General features: G+C 36.8%; 1 protein-coding gene across 15 annotated transcripts; it reads left to right on the forward strand.

The window, feature by feature from the left end:
• The first annotated feature begins 4,904 nt into the window (after positions 1-4,904).
• On the forward strand, positions 4,905-18,565 carry LOC112058322 (glycine receptor subunit alpha-2). 15 transcript variants are annotated; one of them, XM_024099053.2, is made up of 9 exons: positions 4,905-5,201; positions 8,264-8,554; positions 9,595-9,778; positions 10,768-10,994; positions 11,827-11,909; positions 12,419-12,553; positions 14,108-14,284; positions 15,115-15,332; positions 16,375-18,565. In XM_024099053.2, exons 2-9 carry the CDS (start codon positions 8,463-8,465, stop codon positions 16,546-16,548), a joined length of 1,290 nt encoding a protein of 429 aa, XP_023954821.1. In that variant the 5' UTR covers positions 4,905-5,201; positions 8,264-8,462; the 3' UTR covers positions 16,549-18,565. The 15 variants fall into 15 exon arrangements, with proteins under 15 accessions (XP_023954821.1, XP_023954824.1, XP_052745306.1 ...); XM_024099056.2 differs by having other exon boundaries at positions 8,345-8,554; XM_052889346.1 differs by having other exon boundaries at positions 4,905-5,179; positions 8,236-8,554.
• Positions 18,566-19,375: the final 810 nt, after the last annotated feature.

A 19,375-nucleotide genomic window follows, 5' to 3' on the forward strand; every position in this document is an offset into this window, starting at 1 on the left:
CGCAAGACTTGTGAAAAACGGAAGAGGAGATATTGAGCTTATAGACCACCACGCTGCTCCTTTTTAGGTTGGCGGGCTTAGTGATAATGATGATGATGATGATGATGATGATGATGATGATGATGATGATGATGATGATGATGATAATGATAATGAATGCCCAAAACTGTGGCTCTTCTATGCATGGGGTAAAACCACCAACTTCCCAATGACCTGAAAGTTCACGTGCTCTTCGAGGCACGGGGATGTAACAATATTGATGTCTTTACTCCGAGATAATAATTTTCTAAAATGAAAGAAAAGCCCGACCCAGGTCTCGAACTCAGGACTACATGATTCGAAGCTATGTACCAACGAGGCAATTACCATGTGGAATGTTGAGCCAACTATTATTGTTCCGATAGTCGTTTCAGTTAATTTATAGCGAAAAGCTTCGACCCTAAGAAGCTTTCGCTTATCTGTTGGATCAAGAGTCGGATACAGAAGGCAGTGATTCTTGAGACGGCGCGTGTTGTGAGGAGGTTCCTCACTCTGGAGCTTTGACCACCTGAGCAGTGGGAAGATTGAGTTCTAGATTATACCTTAGGTTACTCGGCAAGATATAGGAGATAGAGACAAAAATATAATTCTATATAGAGAGGTTGGGACATAAAAGTCTGTAGTTAAAATTGTTATAGATACCTACCTACGTAGGTACTTACATGAATTGAGCGCGTTCAAATAGAAAATTCGATTCAATTAGAAGCAAACCTTAAAAATTAAATCTAGTGACACAGTTTAGTTATCTTACAGCTAGTGTCGCTTATCACTACTGACTGTCGATATTGCTAATACAATAAATAGGCACCTATTATATTATTTCAAGCCTATTTTATATATTTCAAGCCTATATTATTTTATTCATATTATACATACTTGGATGGTTGAAAGTTTGGACCCTAGAAACCTGATAACTTCCAAAGCCACAGTCCACACTTGATATATAGTTAGCGCGCCGAAACTGAGGCGAACAAACATTGTCTTAATTTCAATCGCATATTAAACAACAAAAAATATTTATAAACTAATCTGCACAAATCTTAAATGAATCTTTAGTTAAAAAGTTATTTAGTTAGTCAGTTTTGTGAAAGGAATCCTTTTAAAGGATTGCACTATTGACATGATAGTGACGAATGATAGTGGCGAAACCCGCCGTCCTTTGTGGTTTTTATATTCTTAGCACCAACACACTTTGAGTCAGAATATTGCTTTTGGTCGACAGTATGTCTTTCTCTAGATATGTTGTTAACGCTTACTACGCCTACTGTACAAAAGAAGGTAGGAAAGATTCAAAATTCAAAAAATTCAAAATTAATTTCAAGTAGGCTCAGTTTACAAGCACTTTTGACACAGTCAAAAGTTTTATTTTTTTTATTTTATTTTATTTTATTGAGGGCTTACAAACAACATCATAGTACACAATCATATTATCATATTAGTAATATAAATAAAAATTATAACTATGACACCAGCTTCGGAAACCACAGATTACAATACTATAAAGTAGACTACTACGTACCTAAATACTTTATATAAAATTATTACAAACAAATTAAAAAAAAATTAAATTGAAAAGTGAATAAAAAAAATGGATGAAAGAAAAGACTAAAGACTAAGACTAAATTATTAATTAACTAATAGCTAAAAACTCTGTAAGCGTTTTATAACCAACCTCTTGAAGGTACCTACACGTGTAGAAAAAATATCAATATTATTGAACCACTCATTGTAAGATTGCGTCATTCTATATAATGGAGAACGTTTGCCCGCATTTGTACGGCAGTTGGTGGTAGCAAAGAGCTGATGCGTTCGAACACTTCGCATTCGAGCCCTGAGTGGTACTTTGTAACAAATTTTGCGCGTTAGGGCTACACAATCGTACTTATTATTACATAAATCATACAAGAGCATGACTTCGAGTTGCTTTCGTCTACACTTTAAGCCTAGTATATCATATTTTTCAAGAAGTTGGTTATAAGAAAGGTAACTCCGAGTACATTTATAGTGCATCCTGCGTAGAAATTTTTTTTGTACTGTCTCGAGGCTCTTTACATATTTATCATAAAGCGGATTCCAAATACAAACACCGTATTCTAATTGAGAACGAATTAGTGATTTGTATAAATGTAAATACGTTGCAGTTCTTTTAAAACCATTACTTGCTCTCATTACAAAACCATACATTCTATATGCTTTATTAATTATGTTTTGAACATGTATATCAAAATGTAATTTACAATCCACAAAAAAAAAAAAAATACAAAAGTGTTTGTAAAAAGTTTTTTCAGTTGACTATTTGTGAAGATTCTACCACGGGTTCGGAAGATTTTTTCCGTGCTTCTCGCCATAATTATTTAAACGCGTTGCTGACACAACGTAAGTTACGTTAGATTCGTCTGCCTGCACAAAAACACAGCAAATTGCTGTTTGGTGGCAGAAACGAGTATAGAGCCCAAGTAAGTACTCTATTGGGAATTTAATTTTTCATAGTCCGAGCCAGGATTTGAACGTAGGACCTCAAAATCAGCCTAAGACTAACTGGGCCAACGAAACAGATCCAACTGTACGATTGTTAAACAGTGTAACTAGGTCAGCGGTGGGTGCTAGCTAATAGGATTACCTGGTCGCGCTAGGCCGAGACCTTGGGCTCTTTGCCTATACGTACGCGTTTGTCGTTGACAAAATTGATCGCGCATCGTCGTGAGGAACTTTAGAAGCGTGAAGCATCAAGAAGGTTGCTAGTAAAATAATTAAATCCTGAAAGATTATGAAACTATGTTTCAGAATAATCCAGAATTTCCTCCTATCTTTAAAAGAAAGATGTTCGTTTTTATCGGTCATTATTCATTAATTTTAAACAGAGCCATGATAGCCCAGTGAATGTGACCTCTGCCTCCGATTCCAGAGAGTGTGGGCTCAAATCCGGTACGGGGCATGCACCTCCAACTTTTCAGTTGTGTGCATTTTATGAAATTAAATATCACGGGTCTTAAACGGTGAAGGAAAATCATCGTAAGGAAACCTACATACCAAAAAATTTTCTTAGTTCTCTGCGTGTGTGAAGTCTGGCAATCCGCATTTGGCCAGCGTAGTGGACTATTGGCCTAACCACTCTCATTTTGAGAGGAGACTCGAGCTCAGCAGTTGGAATGAGGCTGAATATGGATTAATAATGATGAATTCTAAACACCACCAACGGCTCCCTGCAACCTGATTGCACTTAGTGAGGGGTCGACCAACACTACGCTATCCGGCTGCGGGGTCGTCGTTCCAGCACATTAAGACAACAACGTCCATCGGCTCTTCAAACTATGTGTCTTGCCCGCTGCCACTTCAGCTTCGCAATTTGCTGAACTATGTAAATGACTAGGTCTTCTGCGGATTTCCTCATTTCTGATTCGATCAGGCAGAGAACTCCAGGCATAGCTCGTTCCGTCGCCCGCTAAATTACGTTGAGCCTTCTTATGACTATGAGCCACTTATCGACCAAGTATAGGATCCGTATATAAAAAATACACAATGTCGTGATGTAATTAATTACTTACAACGCAATAGAGAAGGTATACCTATATTCGGACAGGTTAGGTGTTGTTTGAGCGCAAACACATCACCCTAAACGAATTATCCCTAAAACCCAATTATCTCCAAAATTGTCTGACCGGTTCAGTACCTGCAAGATTTTTCCATTGTTAATGTTAGTGCCAGGAAATGAGAGTCGAAAAAACCTACTTTTCTTTAAACTTTAGTCTATTTGTGGTACCAACAAAAAGATTTTAGCGATTATTTTATTAGTTGCACAAAATCTATATTAGAGCGGGTATCCTAAGCTGCTCTAGTAGAATCTCACCAGATTTGGCTAGGCAGGGAGAACAACACGAGCGGAGAAGGGGAGTGTAAAACGATTATCAAGGAATTCCGTAACTCTACATCCTTTGCTCACAATTCCAGCACTCTGCTCGGAGTTTTTCTTTCTACCACGCGATGGACCCAGCACCTGCATGGTGAATCCATGGAATGCTAAGATATTCGTCTACCCATTCTCTTATGTTTATGATATATTTTCCGTATATTTTGTACATTTACTAATGAGTAAACAATTCTCGCTGTCAATACATAACGTTATACTGATATGTTATAAGTACAGACGAGTCCTGATGACCATTTGGAGCTATGGGATACAGCTGTGGATCTGTACCAAAAATTATATTAAACTATTATATATCCAAATTATACAAAGATTTCAGAACGAGTTATTATACTGTAAATGCACCCTGGTACATTAGAATACAAACTTGTGCTAAGAGAAAGTACATTATTAAGTCCAACGAGAGGGAATCGAACCCTAGACCTCTCAAATTGGTCTCGTCCTTTAACCGTTGCGCAATTGAGCTTTCAACTTTTACGATAATTTTGGTTATAAGTATCTCTTCCTGTCTCATTTTCAAGTGAATTGAATTAAAACGTAAGAGTGCTGGAATGGCGACACCGCACTAGAAAACGCAGTGTTGGTCAACGCCTAACAGGTGGATTAAGCGAGTCGCAGGGATTCGATGGATGCTGAGCGGCTCAGGATCGTGATCCGTCCCTCCAAAATGTCTATCGGCTGATATGATGATGATAAGTTAATCTAGAAGTTATGAGTTTTTTTTTTCAGATACCGATGACCATGGCCACAAAAATCATGCTGCTTGGTAGCAGAAATAAGCTCCGAAAAAACTTCTCAAAAAATCTCTGTTACAAAATTCTACTAAGTAGGTATATTATTAAATAATTTAATTCTTATTTAATTTCAATAAGATCGCTTATCGCTTGCCGCTTATGACTTGTACCATACGTCCAAGTTTCCACTTAGGTACTTTCAGTGTTTCACGGTGCGCCAATATGGCCACTCATTCTAGTTTTTATTTAGTTAACAGATGAAGTGAAAATTAATTTTAGTTTCTATATTAAATAAAATATATTCTTGTTATGAATTGAAGTGCTCTAGTGATAGTGTTTTAAAAGTGAATTCAGTGAAATTAGTATTTTAGTTTAATTAGAATGGTTACGTAAAATATTACAAGAAAACTAAAATACCTAACTAAAGTACAATTAAGTGAAATAACGTATGGTACCTATTTATAGATGGGTTTTTACATAGGTATTAATTTGACTTAGTATAGGTGAATATTTAACGTATCTATATTCGATAAGTCGATTGTTTTTTCGTTTTAGGTTTAAAGTTTATTTTTATTGGGTAGAATCGTCTAAACTTGAACTGATAGTAAGCTTAATAATATTTAATAAATAATTTATCAGAAATTACAGACAATTTATATCAGTTCCTTCAATAAAATTAATAAAATGAACAATACGATTGACATGAAATAACTAAAAATACGATCTTACAAAATATGAAATATTGTTTATTACCACAGCTTCAGTAGTTTAGCTATTTTTTAAATTCTTGCTAATTACGTAGATATTTGTTAAAGAAGGATTCGAAAATCGACGTTTTGTCGAATCTCGCCATTTTGAGGCCCTAGGGCGATAATTTGACTTTAGTTACGGTGTCGGTGGTGGTTTTTGATTTTCTCGAAATCGATTCATTCTTATGAAAACTTTGATAATGTAATTTGTTGAAATCTTTTTTTTTTATTAAAAAAAATAAAGACAATTAAAAAAAAGCTGTTTAAATAGGTTGTTAGTCACCATATTACCAACCACCACCCTGCAGTGAAGAAGCAAGATCTATCCATCTCATGCCTCCCCTTTCATATAGAATGGAGGAACCTTGAGTTAGTCATTGAAATAGGTTTAATAAGAGAAATTGTTGTGTGGTCGACCTCCCACCAGGTGGACTGTCGACATCAAGCGAGTCGCAGGGATTTGCTGGATGCAGGTGGCTCAGTATCATGATGTTTGGAAGTCCCTACAAAAGGCCTATGTCCTGCAGTGCTCCATCGGCTGATATAATGATGATAGAGAAGTAAAGTAGGTTAAATAGAAAAGTTAAAGTTAATTTAGACCTATTTAGGTAGGTATCGTGTACATAAAAATAATAGATATTATAGCGACATTCGAACTGTATTAAATTGTCTCGGCAATGAAGCCTTAGAAATGACAGCTTTATACAGACACGACGTTCGGTCTTCTATGTAGAGAGTAGCGACACTAATATAGTGACTAAACTAGCTTTATGTACATGGATCTGTCTGAGAGATTGTACCTAATTTGTATAGAGTATAATACCCTGAGAAATTTCTTAACTCTCTACGTATTTGAAGTCTGTCAATCCTCATTGGACCGGCCTGGTGGACTATTAGTATAATTCCTCTCATTCTGAGAGGAGACTCGTGCTCAACAGTGTGCCGTGGGTGGTGAATAATGATAGTAATATCTTAGCAGGCTAATTCACTAACTTTGACGTATGTTAACATATTCGATGTCTACCAACTAGACTATAGTTACTAATTGTTAAATGATTTTGTATTCACTATTTATTTAATGCTAACTGTTTCAATTCCTTAGAAATTCGCGTTTACGATTACCCTATAGTCTCAGTACTGCCACAAGGCACAAAGATCAAAATTGAGATTCTATGTAAAAAATGTCATCCGGTGTCTACCGACAATTACCGACCCTTCTAGTAGGGGAGCCCGGGATGCTAAATTTGCAGTTACTCGAGCGTCATTGAGACTGATTACATTTGATAGATTAAATTATAGGAGGAATGGTTATTTACTTTTTCCGCTTTTAGCGGTGGAAAAAAAAACTACAGACTTTTAAAACAATTTTTATTACTTTGGCTTACTGAAATTGTAAGAAAATTTTAGCGATTAATTAGGAGATAATTAATCCTTAAAAATAAGTAAAAAATTAATCGCACTCGTACCTCGAGCACTAAAATATAAGGGTTTAATTTTGTAACTTTGAAACCCTCCCATTCCATTACGTTACGCTCAAATCGTCAGATTTTCGAAATGTGCAGTTTTTAGCTATCAACTCACCTACCTTATCTTAATTTGACGTGCTGGTTGAGTATTTATGAAGTTAGTTTTTTTTGGTTGCCCTAAACGTACCCACCAATATTAAGGGCTCATACTCGGTATAGTCCCTTATGTTTATCTGCCGCGCTCGAGTAACTGCAAAAATCCCCTCTTCGGCTCCTCTACTATTCTTGAATATCATCGAGTACGAATAGGGAGATGACATTTCCCAGTTGACATTGTGATTTTTGTTAACAATGGGTTTTACGGAATATGAAAAATCAATACGTTTGTTATTGATTTGGCCTAATTTCGAAATAAACACATTTTTCCTTCTTTCTTTCTTTCAAAATCTGATCTGTATTGGGGTTTGAGTTTATTGCTAATAGACAGACAGATGCAACGGAAATCTTTGTTTCGTCATACGTATCGATATCTCTTAGACATGCCGTGTACTTCGTAGTCCTTGACTTGCGAAGGAAAACCTTTACTAATCTTATGCGACATTGCTCGTATTTGCAGTGTATCTTAATAGAATCTTTTCTGCATGTACGACCACACGTGATAATGCGTTTATTATGTTAGGTAACTCCTTTAAAGAGATTACAGCTAAGGTCGACTCTATCTCCGCCGTAGACAACTCACTTCGTATACAAATAAAATCTATATCTTCTATCTATATCTTATGTAATCTTCTATCTATGTAGTATATAATGTTCTATTTTTATCTATAATTATAATAAAACTGTAACAGGTCAACATTACATTGTAATCAATATACAGAATATTGAAGATATTTTCAAACTTTTTGTTGAAGGGCAATAAACTGAAATGTAAAAATATTTTGTCTCGATTTTTAGTCTGTCTCTCTATATTTTTTGTTAACCGGACATCACGCTGAAACTACTGAATGAATTCAAATGAAACTTAATAGTAGGGGAGCCGAAGAGGGGATTTTAGATACCTCAGTGTACAGTAAATACAGTGTATTGTGTAAAAGTAAGAAAATATTTTCTGTGCGAATTTGATTAAGCTATAATGTTATAATAAGCAAATGATTAGCTTATCATTACAATTCATAATCAATTAATCAATAAGAATCTATACTTTATACCAATATTATAAAGAGGTAAAGTCTGTAGTGTTTTAGGGGGGAGGGGGCGCAATCTCTGTATTTACAGAACCGATTTTGAAAATTCTTCTACCACTTTATTTGTGAGTGTTATAGGCTATGTTTTATCCCCGTATTCTCACAGAAACGGGAACTACACGGAAGAGACAGAGACGCCAGGGCGTCTTCTAGTAGTCAATACATCATCACTGAATTAACATTTCAGTGGATCGTACAATTAAGCCTCAACTTTAAGACGGCGAAGAAAATCAACGGAAAATGTTGAAACGGTGATATTTGTGAATGGAACTCGAAGTGGACTATTTAGTTAAAAACAGTGCAAAATGAAGTGTAATATAGTGTTTATACTGGCGTATATGACATTACTAGTTTTACAATTGGTCAACGCAAGTAGAGTGCATGCTGTAAGTTATTTGTAAGTATTACTTCACTTCTCTTCTCTTCTATGCTCCTTTGGAAACTGCCCCTGCATTCTGTAAAGTAACAGCGCTGAGACATCGTTCGTTTCCATGGCAACTTCGTTGATAGTGACATTTTAATGTTGACATCTTATAAACAATTGACGGTCTCCGTGGTCCGTGAACAAAATTATATTGTCTGCAAAACGCAGGTGACTAAGATAATCGGCGTTTATATTTATTCCCTTATTCCAGTGTGTTGTGCCTTAATCTCATTTCTAGTGATGCTGTAATAATTTAGGTGAGGTAGGTACTCCTTGGCGTACACCTCTATTAATATTTAGAATAACAATGCTACTTAGAACTGATATTTATTGACCAATTTTCGACGGCCTCCGTGGCGCAGTGGTATGCGCGGTGGATTTACAAGATCGATCCCCGCCTGGGTTCGATCCCCGGCCGATTGAGGTTTTCTTAATTGGTCCAGGTCTGGCTGGTGGGAGACAAAACGACAAAGACGTACCGCCAAGCGATTTAGCGTTCCGGTACGATGTCGTGTACAAACCGAAAAGGGTGTGGATTTTCATCCTCCTCCCAACAAGTTAGCCCGCTTCCATCTTAGACTGCATCATCACTTAGCATTAGGCGTGATTGTAGTCAAGGGCTAACTTGTAAACAATAAAAAAAATATATATTTATTAGAGACCGAATAGTTCTATATAAAACGGCTATCCAAAGCTGCTCTAGTCTAGGCAGGGAAAACCACACGAGCGGAGAAGGGGAGTGTTAATTGATTGTCAAGGAATTCCTTAACCCTACGTCCTTTAGTCACAAGTCCTGGACTCGCTCGGAGTTTTTCTCTCTGTCATGCCATTGATCCCCATTTTCGCTCGTCGTTCTACTCACAAGGGTGGGATAAGATGCGCATAGCGACGCCTTCTACCACCCGTTCATCTTCTGCGTAGCGGGTCAGGCGCCCGCTCTCTCTGCTGCTCCGCTGTCTCCTTTAAGCCATCGTGAAATCATGGATTGCTAAGATATTTGTCTCTCTTTCTAGAAACAACTCCACAGTCCAAGAAATGGAGTTCAAGTCAGAATCCAGCTTATCTCTACGAGACATATTGCCGGTCAAAGCCAAGTACTACGATAAGAACAGAGCGCCGAAACTCTTGGGGCAGCCTACTATAGTCTACTTCCATGTCACGGTGCTATCTCTGGATTCCATAAACGAAGAGAGTATGGTGAGTAGATATTTTTTTTAAGGAATATTTTCCATAAATTTTTTAAATATGACCTCCATTCCTCTGCAACTGGTCAGTAAAGACTGTGTTAGGAAATAGTCTAGAGGGCAGGGATTGAACCATGACCTCTCGGTGATGTATATTGGGGCTCACATTAATTTGAAATTAATTATTTTTGAAACTAACTGACGTCGCTCGGTTTCACCCGCGTAGTTTCCGTTCCCGTAGGAATACGGGGATAATATATAGCTTATAACCTTTCTCGATAAATGGGCTATCTAACATTGAAAGAATTTTTGAAATCGGACTAGAAGTTCCTGAGATCAGCGCGTTCATACAAACAAACAAACTCTTCAGCTTTATAATATTAGTATAGATACGTACTTAAACGATAATTCATTATGAACACAAAGTCTAGGTTTGTCTATGTATGTATATAATAATAATAATAATAAAAACATTTATATCTAACAGTTTCCGCTTTTAGTCTCTCAGACCTAGTGGATCTGACCTCTGCCTTTGATTCGGAGGGCGTAGGTTCTATTTCAGACAGACAGACACCTCCAACTTTTTAGTTATGTGCATTTTAAGAAATTAAATATCACGTGTCTCGAAAAGTGCAGGAAAAACATTGTAGGGAAACCTGCTTACCTAAGAATTTTCTTAATTATCTGCGTGTATAAAGTCTGCCAATCCACACTGGGCCAGCGTGGTGGACTATTAGCCTAACCCCTCTCATTCTGAGAGGAGACTCGTGCTCAACATACCGAATATGGGTAGTTAATGATGGGTCTCATAGACCCCACAACTTATTGATGTATTGATCAACGACAATCAGTCTTTAGTATTCAAAAAATCATAATTATTTTCATGTAATGTAATTAAAATTAATTACATTACATGAAAATATTATGATTTTTCAATATTGAACGTTGAAATTCTTTTAGAAACAATTTAAAACGTTAATTCTAGTCTTCTGTTCATTTCAGACATACGTAGCAGACATATTCCTGGCGCAGTCCTGGAGGGACCCTCGTCTCCGACTGCCAGAAAACATGCACGAAGAGTACCGCATTCTCGACGTGGACTGGCTCAACAACATCTGGAGACCAGACTGCTTCTTCAAGAACGCGAAGAAGGTCACCTTCCACGAGATGAGCATTCCCAATCACTATCTGTGGCTGTATCATGATAAAACTCTGCTGTATATGTCCAAGTTAGTATATCACAATAGACTAATCAATCATTATTTATATATAAAAAAAATACTTGATCTTATTTTAGCGGACTCAAAAGTGAAGAAAACTAATGTCTAACAAAGGTTATGATTCACAACATTTGTCAGGACAACTTAATTAACAAATCAAACTGTAACCAAAATAAGACCCTAGAATGGCAGAGAATGACCTTGAGTGAAGTCACGCACTTGTGAACGTTGTGTGTAGGGTTGAAGGATCCTTTGACTGTTAACAAACACTCCCCTTTTCCACTCAAGTCACTCTCCCCGCCTATCCCAAGTAACCCATAAAGAATTACACAACAAGAGATGTGGACGGCTCGAACGCCACAAGCACACAGAAGCCGTCCGTACCGCAAGTCGTTGCAACGCGGCGATAATACTTATTTTTTAGTTTTTGTGAACAGTTTTTAAAATATTTAAAAACATAAGACTGAATTTGTATTTGGAATGGCTGCATTCCTGCTGTTCTCCTTATCTCTATCTGCCTATTATTCTTTAATCTGTGGTTACAAAAAGCAAATCAAAACAAACCTCCATCTAAAGATTTATAGAGATAGGCCATCTCTATATACCTTCTCCTAAAAGTAGGGAGCCATGTAACCATGTCACACGTCAATTCTCTTTTTACAAACGCTTATGACGTTTGCAAAGTTGTCGATTGGATTCCCATACTTGTTTTGTGTTATCGAAGCGTTAGCGTTTTTAGAAACAGTTTCGACGTGCCACAGGCACAGGTGGCCTTGTCGTAAAAACGTTGATAATGTTGATGGAGACTTCTCATTTTAACACTATATTAATTACATTTCAGATTAACGTTGGTTCTGTCTTGCGCTATGAAGTTCGAGTCTTACCCACACGATACTCAAAGCTGCTCTATGATGATTGAAAGCTGTAAGTTAAAGATAACCTTACTTGTATTTAATTCCATTTGAAAACTACAGTGCTTAAGCCTTTTTGCTACATTGATAAAAAAAAATTACAATTTAGATTTCAAAATCATGAATGCAAAACGGAAGAATTTATTTTCAATTCGAGTTATTTTTATCTAACAAAAAATAAATTTGGAAGTTAATGACACATTAAGCCCCCATTTGCATGAGATTTTTTTTAACGGATGTTAAAAATAAATCTATCCTAATATTATAAAGCTGAAGATTTTGTTTGTTTGAACGCGCTAATCTCTGGAACTACTGGTCCGAATTGAAAAATTCTTTCAGTGTTAGATAGCTCATTTATCGAGGAAGGTATAGGTGATATATTATTCCCGTACTCTTACGGGAACGGGAACTACACAGGTGAAACCACGCGGCGTCAGCTAGTAAGTTATAAAATGACTTGCGTTTTCTACTCAAATTAAAAAAAAATGAAACTAAAACCTTAACATTATTATAATTTTCCAGTATCACACACAGTTCACGACCTGGTGTTTATTTGGAACCTGACCGACCCCCTGGTGGTCAACCCGGAGATAGAACTGCCGCAGCTGGACATCTCTAACAACTATACCTCGGACTGCACCATTGAATATTCTACAGGTAAAGCCATAGGTGGCAAAACCATAGGTGTATATAGATGAGGACCGGGTGGGCCGTGCTCAACCTAGAATGGACCTGTGCCCACCTAGGATTCTGGGCTACCTAAGGGATTATATGATGGAACTAGACCAGGCCACCCTAGGAATGAATCATAGATACGCATAGAATGAGCAAAACACGTAATGGTTTTAGAAGCAATAGTTTTAAACAGCTTGGCTTTTGAGCCGTGACAGCCCAGTGGGTGTAATACCCACTCTGCCTTCGATTCCGTGGGCGTAGGTTTGACGGTCCGGGGAATCCACCTCCAACTTTTCAGTTGTCTGCATTAAGAAATTAAATATCACGTGTCTCGGACGGTGAAGAACATCGTGGAAAGGCCTGCATACCTGAGAGTTTTTTAGTTTTCTACGTGTGTGAAGTCTGCCAATCCGCATTGGGCCAGCGTGGTGAACTATTGGGTTAACCCCTCTCATTCTAAAGGAAGCTCACTCACACACGTGCTCAATAGTAAGTCGAATATAGGTTGGTAGAAGAGTAATGCAAAACAGCAATGATTTATTTTGATCTATTTTTCACAAAAGCTTAAAAGCTTGACTGGTAAATTTGAGATCAGCACGACTATTCTCTAACGATGTTTTGTACAACTCGCAAGTGCGAGTTTCGAATTCACCGTAATCTTTCTCATTCTATAGTATCGTGTTAAACAAAGATAGACAATAAAAATAAAGACGATAAAATTATTGTTACAGAGTAATAGCCTAGCAGAGATCATTAGACATCGATCATGATTTCTACTTACGACTTCCAACCACGAATTAACGGTTTTAGAAAAAGCGAGAATTGTATGGTTTTGTACCTATTAATCATACGATTCTCACTTTAATTTTTTGATTATAATGTGAGTGGATATCAAAATAGTGAAGTTGGCCAATCAAAAAAATTACTCACAGTACGAGCAAACAATTCTATATTTCTTCTTGCGCAAAAAATGAGCCAGTCCTTTTGTCACCAGTCGAAGCCGCGGTGAACAAGTCTTGGTTACTTGGTTCTTGAATATTATACCTTACTTCTGTGTGTAATAGTTAAATTCTAAATACAAATCCTATTATTAATTAATCAATATATAGGAGAATGGCAAGATTGCATGTATTTTGGGACTAGCTGATAGAAGCAGCGTGCATAATGGTAACCTATTAATAGTTGTTTATCGTGATTAATCTAAGAAATAAGTAAATGGTAAGTAGTCTTAAAAGGCAGGGAAAAAATATATACCTTAAATTAGTAGGTACCCATATTATACATAAATGTGAAAAACAACTGACGTACAACTGCGTGATTGCTTCATAAATACGACAAGGCGTTTTTGCATATTCCTTTTTTTGTTAATATAATGTACTTTTTTTCTTTTGATTCCCGTTTTGTAAAATCACAATATTTTTTTTACAAGCATTTTACAAAATAATAGTTTTAATCAATACAAATGTATGAGTCTACGACACTTCAGAGTGTGACTCCCACTTTCGCCAACCTCCTTTGTGATTTGTGTTTCTCTAGGTAACTTCACATGCCTAGCCGTGGTATTCAACCTCCGTCGTCGGCTGGGCTACCACCTCTTCCACACCTACATCCCGTCAGCGCTGATCGTCGTCATGTCCTGGATATCATTCTGGATCAAACCCGAAGCTATACCTGCCAGAGTCACTCTGGGTGTCACGTCGCTTTTGACTTTGGGTAAGATTCTACGTGTTATTTGTCTTCTACTTCTATACTAATACTAGCTGATGCCACGCGGTTTCACCCGGGGATATAATACGGGGAGAATATATACAGCCTTCCTCGATAAATGGGGCATCTAACACTGAAATAATTTTTCAAATCGGACCAGTAGTAAGAAGAAGTTTTTATTTATAGTATATATAAAATAATAACAAATAGAAGACGAGTATCAATTCCAAGAACTTGATTACACTGAACTACTCAACCAACAGGCAACAGAGTGGCAAGGCACCTCCACTCCGTAAAACGTACCGCCTAGGCGCCATTTTAACGCAATACAATTGGACGATAATCACGTAATCAATCTTTCACAGTCTTATTTATTTTGGAAATAATAGGGATGATGACAGTTTTTTAAATTGTATATAAATTAAGAGTACGCTAATAGTAAAGCAATTTTGTAAAAGGAACAGGGTATCTGCGATCATTACTTTCGGAGCTACAGGGATTTAAAGGGTCAGATTTGCGGCGCTGCCGCGGATCTCTGAAAAACGCCCCATACAAAATGGCACGAACTAATGACGTCGTAGACAATGTAATGATTGTTAGATTTGTATGTGACAATCTTTGCTTTTTATATATAAATTAGTTATAAATGACCCTATTTACCCGAATGTATCATAAAAATCAATATATTCCAACCTAGTCATCATCCCCATTAAATCCCAATCCATGAAAACCTGATTCTAATATTATCACAATAATTAACGTTCTGCTAACCGTTCAAATAAGTCACTCAGCGACATATATAACTGTTATATAATGTTTATAATAATGTTTTGAAGATCGTTTTGCAGCTACCCAAAACACGCAGTCTCAGCAGAGTCTGCCACCAGTTTCCTACGTCAAGGCGATAGATGTGTGGATGTCTTCGTGCTCAGTATTTGTCTTCCTATCGCTGTTCGAGTTCGCAGTAGTGAACAACTACATGGGACCCGTAGCCACTAAAGCCATGAAGGGGTACTCTGATGAAGACCTGTCTAGGGAGCTGGATGCCTATAAAGTAAGAGCTATTTTTATTATGTAACTACCGTCGTCCGCCCTTAGACCTATTTAATAAAGCCTTTAAATTTGTCGGCCTCCGTAGCGCAGTGGTATGCGCGGTGGATTTACAAGACGGAGGTTTTCTTAATTGGTCCAGGTCTGGCTGGTGGGAGGCTTCGGCCGTGGCTAGTTACCACCCTATCGAAAAAGACGTACCGCCAAGCGATTTAGCGTTCCAGTACGATGTCGTGTAGACCGATAGGGGTGTGGATTTTCATCCTCCTCCTAACAAGTTAGCGCGCTTCCATCTTAGATTGCATCATCACTTACCATCAGGTGAGATTGTAGTCAAGGGCTAACTTGACTACAAGATAAAAAAAGCCCTTACAGTAGTATCGCTGTAAAAATGGAGTAACTCTTTCCGTTTTCCCAACATTTCCCTTCACTGCTCTGCTCCTATTGATCGTAGCCTCAGGAAAAGTTTACCTGCACGGAAGTATGAAGAATAATTGTACCAAGTTTCGTTAAAATCCGTCGAGTAGTTTTTGTTTCTATAACGAGCATTCCTTTTGGCATCAGTATCAATCACTAATCACCCCCTGATAGTTATTTTGGAAATACGAGTATATTTCATGTACAGAATTGACTTCTTAAAAGATTTATTATAAGTATAGATAGATTATAAGTCGTATATACGTCCACGTGAAATTTAATTATTCACAAATCCCGCGGGAACCATAGATTTTTCCGGGATGAAAAGTAGCATATGTGTTAACCCAGAGTAAAATCTATTTCCATTCCAAATTTCAGCTAAATCGGTTTTTTTTATTCTTAATAGACTTGCACTTGACTATAAACATGCCTGGTGGAAAGCATGGAGGTCTAGGCTGGAGCGCGATTGCCTAGAAAATGTCTATTCACTTTTGGGTGTTTTATAATAATCCTGATCTAAGTAAGTACAATATTCAGCGAAATATTTAATTTGCATAATTACGCGTGACCTAATGTCAAGGGTAATTTTGGGTCATCATTAATGATCTAATAATGCTTTATTTTTGCAGCATATATTTCCAAACTCCGTGGATCCTCGAGCTAGTACGTCTGCCTCACTTCCACAATACGACACTTTCTGTAACGGAAGGGAGACGGCTGTATACATCGATCGTTTCTCTCGCTTCTTCTTTCCGTTTTCGTTCTTCATCCTTAATGTTGTCTATTGGTCTACATTTTTGTAAGCCTGTACTTGTATTTTTGAGACGTTAATAATATATTAAGATAGGTGCAAAATTTATTTGGTTAGGTATTAAATGTTTGCAAGGGAAATGTAGTTTTGTACTGTCATTAGGAACGCTTACAGGGAAATTTTGGAAATTGGTTTAAATATTGAATTTTTGTCCAAATATTGAATGATCCAATATGTAGTAATATCCAAGTTCTTAGAAACCAGTGCCTGTAACTGTAATAATTTTCTAGAGAGAAATGAATATACATCTAATAGGTCGCATTCAGGCACTGAATTTATTTTATCATGGTGTTCTTTTTTCTTTAAAAGATAAAAGTTTTCTTTAACAGAAGGTAGAAAGAAGAAAGTGCAATCACCTTTTTGTGAAATTAATTTAATAATATTATCTTAGATATTAAGTTACAATAAAGAACTTGCCAATTTTTTAATATATGTGTGACGAAATAAAATTGTTGATTATTTGCTATTATTTTTGCAAAGTTTGTAAGTTTCACTTAATTATAAGTATTTAGTTAATCAATAGGTTCATAGTATAGTTTCTTAACCGATTAACATATCTTGAACTAAATTGAAAGGTTTAAAAATGTTTGAATTGCTGATAGCTTTCGTTTGTATATTATAGATATACATAAATAGAATATATTGTACAAAAATATTTATTTATTATGTATACTTTGTAAAATACTTGGGAAACTGAAGATTTCTTTGATCTCGCAATCGGAACAGCGTTCTATAGTATGTTATAGTTGATTAGCATTATCCTAAGATTTTATAGCATCTTAATAGTTAGTAGAGTTCATTTTTAGTTGCGCTTTTTAGAAAAAAATAAGGCAAATGTACTATATTACGGGATATTTTCTACTTTGAGGATAACTTTCGTAAAACGTTGGAAGTAAAAATGGTTTTTCGAAAACATAATTTTCGCTTATAGTCTTTGGTTTATAGAAATCTTAATTTTGCGGGAATTCGAATATTCTTCATTTTAAATTAAATTCTTGAAATTAAGTTAATATTGCAAATATTCTTTAAAAAAAAATATTTGCAGGTATATAACATCATGATATTACTCGCATTTTACCGACTGTTTCTTATTTTGAGACAAAAACATCGATTTGCATCCGAATTTACTAATATTAAAAAGATGAAGTTTGTTTGTTTGTGTGATTGAACGCGCTAATCTCAGGAACTACTGGTTCGATTTGAAAATTTCTCTCTGTGTTAGATCGCCCATTTATTGAGAAACGCTATAGGCTATATAATATTCCCATTCCCCGTACTCCTACGGGAACAGGAATCACGCACGTAAAACCGCGCGATGTCAGCTAGTAATGTAATATCCTGAAATAGTGTACATTTATCTAACTTAATTTTAAAAGATTTGGTTGTCAATGTTAAATTAATTTTAATGAAACAGGTATGTAAAAACTTATATTCACAAAGCTTATGTATAGTTCCAACATAAGGCGGTTAAAAATCAGTCTTATATAGAAAGTTAATTTACTTTTTGTATACTCATGCAAAGGTTCAAGATTTGCGAATACGGATGTTGTATGTACGGATATTGTGTTGATTACTGTCATCATCATCATATCAGCTAATGGACGTCCACTGCAGGATATAGAACTTTGTAGGGACTTCCAAACATCACGATACTGAGCCACCTGCATCCAGCGAATCCCTGCCACTTGATGTCGTCAGTCCATCTGGTGGGGGTTCGGCCAACACTGCGGGGTCGCCATTCCAGCACCTTGGGACCCCAACGTCCATCGGCTTTTCAAACTATGTGCCCATTGCCACTTCAGCTTCGCAACTCGTTGAGCTATGTCGGTGACATTGGTTCTTCTGCGGATCTCCTCATTTCTGATTCGATCACGATCGATTCGATCATACTCCTAACATAGCTCGTTCCATCGCCCGCTGTGTGACTGTGAGCCTTCTTATGAGGCCCATATTTAGTTAACTATGTATTACTGTAGAATAATTAAAAAAATAAATTTAATGACAAAGAATTGCGTTTTATTGTCCTCATCTCAAAACTCAACGATTCTTTTAGAAATATAAAAAAAGAAAGATCTTGATGATTTCATTTAAATTTTTAACGGCAGACAATGAAACTGCTTTTCATTGCCAGGCTTCATGATTTTTTATACTTTACAAATTAGCCCTTGACTACAATCTCACCTGATGGTAAGTGATGATGTAATCTAAGATGGAAGCGGGAAACTTGTAAGGAGTAGGATGAAAACAACACCCCTTTCGGTTTCTACACGACATTACCGGAACGCTAAATCACTTGGTGCTACGTAGGATGGTAACTAGCCACGGCCGTAGCCTCTCAGCCAGACCTGGACCAATGGAGTAAACCTCAATCAGCCGGGGATCGATCCCAGGACCTCCGTCTTGTAAATCTACCACGCACACTGCGCCACGGAGGCCGTCAAGCTAATGAATTCGTCGTCCAGACTAAAATGCAATAAATATTTAAGCCGCATGCATAGCAACATAAAGCAATGATACCTACAGTTGTTGTCTGGGATATTAGCATAGACTTAAAGATTCCTAGACGGTCTATTGCCTAAAATTAGGCATGCTATTGGTACTTTATTTGAGGACTAGACTTCAGACGGTTTAAGGGGAAGCTACTCGAAGTCTATTACTTTTTTACCGTAAGTAATATAATTTTTGAGTCTGACATAAGTCCGCCGAATCCAAATCGGTTGGGCAGCGTTTGGGAAATTCTGTGACATCTTTTCGTTCATAAATTTTCAATGCCTGAAGATGAATGTCATCGGATGCGTGTAGCCAGTGATGACTTACGG

Source organism: Bicyclus anynana, chromosome 25 (assembly GCF_947172395.1).
Source record: "Bicyclus anynana chromosome 25, ilBicAnyn1.1, whole genome shotgun sequence".
Classification (NCBI taxonomy): Eukaryota; Metazoa; Arthropoda; class Insecta; order Lepidoptera; family Nymphalidae; genus Bicyclus; species Bicyclus anynana.

Bases quoted from the DNA above. Each gene is read 5' to 3' on its own strand.
- LOC112058322 (XM_024099053.2), top strand. From the start codon at position 8,463: ATGAAGTGTAATATAGTGTTTATACTGGCGTATATGACATTACTAGTT. The intron at 9,779-10,767 runs GTGAGTAGATAT...TGTTCATTTCAG, and splicing joins CCATAAACGAAGAGAGTATG to ACATACGTAGCAGACATATT. The intron at 10,995-11,826 runs GTTAGTATATCA...ATTACATTTCAG, and splicing joins ACTCTGCTGTATATGTCCAA to ATTAACGTTGGTTCTGTCTT.